Here is a 3534-nt window from a genome sequence, read left to right as displayed (position 1 = left end):
TCCTTTAATTGCAAACTCTTTCATTTTAAAACGCTTCTTTCAAATGTTCTTTCTTTTATGTGTTTAAATCCCCTAATATTTGAGCCCATACCTGTCTATTCACTAAATTCACAATAACTGTCTGGCCGGGAACCACATTAGTGGATCTTGAGGGGTGCCTAATACCTTCCCCTTGGGATAATTTCAAGCTCTTACCCAATCTCTGGTTATTCAAACAAACTCAGAGTTGAATCTCTATTGGTGTCCTAATGCACCTTAATCATTAGGTGACGACTCTTCGAATGCAAACCCAGTTCCCAAAAGGAACGAGTTGTCCCTCCAAATATCATAAAACCGATTTCGCGAGAAAAAGGGCGCGACAATACCAATATGAAGGAAAATATTTTATTATTAATCTCTCTGAAAGCTCTCTACAATTCTCACAAATCTCCGCACATATAAAATAAGTTATCAATACCCTTATTTATAATAGTATGAAACCTATTTCAACTAGAAACAGGAAAGCATATTCCTATATTTATTCTAACTGCAAATTCTATTTAGACATGAATTAAATAAACTAAATCCTAAATAACTAAGGTTTCCTACTACAACTTTGAATTAGTTTTCCAACGGAGAACCAATATTTTTAATATATATTTTCTTGGAAGAAAAAATATGAGTAGTGCTCTGTCACCATTCTTCATCCTCCACCAGTTGCTCCTTTCTCTTCCTCTTGACATGGCGAAGAATCTAGCAGAATAATTCTGTTATATTCTTCTTCACTTTCTCTCTCCACCCTTAACTAGTTTTTCTTCCTTTTAAGTCATGACTTCCTCTTACTGTTTGTCTTCAACTAGAAACACTACAAAGCCAGAAGCCTTTTTAGCTCACAATTCTCATCTTTTCTTTCCCAAACAGATGCAAATCTGTGCCTTTCCTAGTGAAACTCAGTTTCTCAAGAAGGATACTTGCTCGGTTTTAAGACTAAAAAATTCTGGTTTCATACACCCTTTTGCTTCCTTGTCATCTTTTGCTGGAGCAGAGGGTGATAAAGGTGAGAAGTTGGAAGTCCAAGAAAATGAAAATTCTGAGGCTTACATGCATGGAATGGCACAGGCATTCAATATATCTTCAAATACAGCTTCTGCAATTTCAATATGCATTGCATTGGCTGCCCTTGTTGTCCCAATTTTCATGAAATCTTTGGGTCAAGGATTGGCCATGAAGTATAAGATGTTGTCATATGCAACTCTGTTGTTTGGATTTTACATGGCGTGGAATATTGGAGCCAATGATGTTGCCAATGCCATGGGGACTTCTGTTGGTTCAGGAGCACTGACACTCCGGCAGGCTGTCTTAACAGCAGCAGTTCTAGAGTTCTCAGGGGCACTGTTAATGGGAACACATGAAACTAGTACAATGCAGAAGGGGATTCTTGTGGCCAATGTTTTCAAGGGAAAGGATATGTTACTCTTTGCTGGTCTGCTTTCTTCTCGGGCTGCGGCAGGAACATGGTTGCAGGTACATCAACACACTACAACTACTCTTCAATCCCATGCAAGTTCGGGTTGGCAAATGAATTTTGTCGTTCCGATAAAACTCATCTAAATTCAATTTTATATTAAAATTCAAGACTAACAAAAAGAAGTCATTTGAAAGGATAAAGGGAATTAATGGACTTTAATTGGCAAAAAATTGTCTTGACTGCAGAAGCCAAGTCTATTTTATCAGCTCTTGCTCCATTAGTATCCGTTCAAACAGATCGCCACTACCTTCACTCTGCATCAATTTGATTAGCTATTGGAACAAACAACATATTATTCCTTCCTGAAAGCTTCCTTTATGACTAGATAGAAAACTGTCAAGAAGCTGAAATTGAAAAACATCAGTTTTTACGTAAAATGTTGTTTTTGGTGCCATAATTGGTATGTTGAAGCATGCATTCAGACATCTTGTAGAAATAACTATGGTTTGAGAAATTCTTCTTCCATAATGGGGAGTAGCGACTTGGAAGTGATGTTGATTATTTGGTAAATTATATGTTGGTCCTGCTTAGGTTGCATCATATTATGGTTGGCCAGTATCAACGACACACTGTATTGTAGGAGCCATGGTTGGTTTTGGTCTTGTTTATGGGGGACCTGGTGCAGTCTTTTGGAGTTCACTGGCAAAAGTAACTTCCTCGTGGTTGATCTCACCCTTGATGGGAGCAATGGCGTCCTTTCTTGTCTACAAATGCATCCGCAGGGTATGCTCCCTCTCTTGTAGATACCAAACATGGACCTTTATCCAGTGCTAATTCTGGTTTCTTTTCTTGATTTCCAGTTTGTTTATAGTGCTCAGAATCCAGGACAAGCAGCAGCTGCAGCTGCACCTCTTGCTTTTTTGCTTGGTGTGACTGGAATCTCATTTGCAGCCTTCCCTTTGAGCAAGACACTACCTCTAGCCGTTGGCCAGTGTCTAGCCTCTGGCTTAGTTTGTGCATTTGTATTTCATAAAATCATTCGAGGTCAACTGGGGCACCTCCTTGCCAAGTCCAATTCTAATGAACCAGAGACAGAGTCCATCGGCACTAAAAACATTGGATTTCTTTCAGATATAGCAGGTCCTAAAGGAACCCAGTTGAAAATAGTATATGGTGTTTTTGGCTATATGCAAGTCTTATCAGCCTGCTTCATGTCATTTGCTCATGGTGGAAATGATGTCTCCAATGCGATAGGCCCTCTGGCTGCAGCATTGTCCATTTTACAAGGCGGGCTCAGTGCAGCCGAGATTGTTATTCCTAACGATGTTCTAGCATGGGGAGGGTTTGGAATTGTGGCAGGGCTAGCAATGTGGGGATACAGAGTGATTTCAACTATCGGAAAGAAGATAACAGAATTAACGCCAACCCGAGGATTTGCAGCTGCATCGGTAGTATTATTCGCATCCAAGTTGGGGCTACCTATCTCAGCCACCCATACCCTAGTGGGTGCAGTCATGGGGGTCGGTTTTGCTAGAGGACTTAACAGTAGCGTAAGAGCAGAAACAGTGAAGGAGATTGTGACTTCCTGGATTGTGACTATTCCAGCTGGTGCTTTCTTTGCTGTCACCTATACATACTGACTAAGCTCCTAGCATACCTACTCTAAGTGAAAATTGAAAAACAAAAAATTATGATGTATTTATTAATTGTAAATCACGTAGATATACCTTCTATAGCGATTTGAATTTTTGAACCTTATTGGACTCTCTTGATCGAGAGTAGTAGTCCATCAGTCTGGAGAAAAGAACGAGAAATCCGGTTTTGCAGTACATCAGTCCCCTAGTTAAATTGTTTTATCCCTTGATGAACTAGTGCTTCAGGCTTCAGCTAGTTCTGCTCATTTTATAGTTTCATTCATAGAAGATCCAATATTTTATTTCACTTCCAAGCCTCTCATAAGCATTTTTTTTTTTCTTTAAGAATAGATTTTATATTGGACAAAATTATAATTTAATTATTTTTTTAATATTTAGATCTTTAAAATCAATTAAAATTTTGGTTATTAAATTTTTCTTTATTTGAATCAT

General features: G+C 38.6%; 1 protein-coding gene across 1 annotated transcript; it reads left to right on the top strand.

Annotated features, from left to right (window-relative positions):
• Positions 1-700: 700 nt before the first annotated feature.
• On the top strand, positions 701-3278 carry LOC107806731 (inorganic phosphate transporter 2-1, chloroplastic-like). The gene is made up of 3 exons (XM_016630955.2): positions 701-1503; positions 2039-2230; positions 2308-3278. Exons 1-3 carry the CDS (start codon positions 808-810, stop codon positions 3085-3087), a joined length of 1668 nt encoding a protein of 555 aa, XP_016486441.1. The 5' UTR covers positions 701-807; the 3' UTR covers positions 3088-3278.
• The last annotated feature ends 256 nt before the right edge of the window (positions 3279-3534 follow it).

Source organism: Nicotiana tabacum, chromosome 16 (assembly GCF_000715075.1).
Source record: "Nicotiana tabacum cultivar K326 chromosome 16, ASM71507v2, whole genome shotgun sequence".
Taxonomy (NCBI): Eukaryota; Viridiplantae; Streptophyta; class Magnoliopsida; order Solanales; family Solanaceae; genus Nicotiana; species Nicotiana tabacum.
Note: the sequence above shows the minus strand (reverse complement) of the source record. Positions and strands in the feature narration are given on the sequence as shown.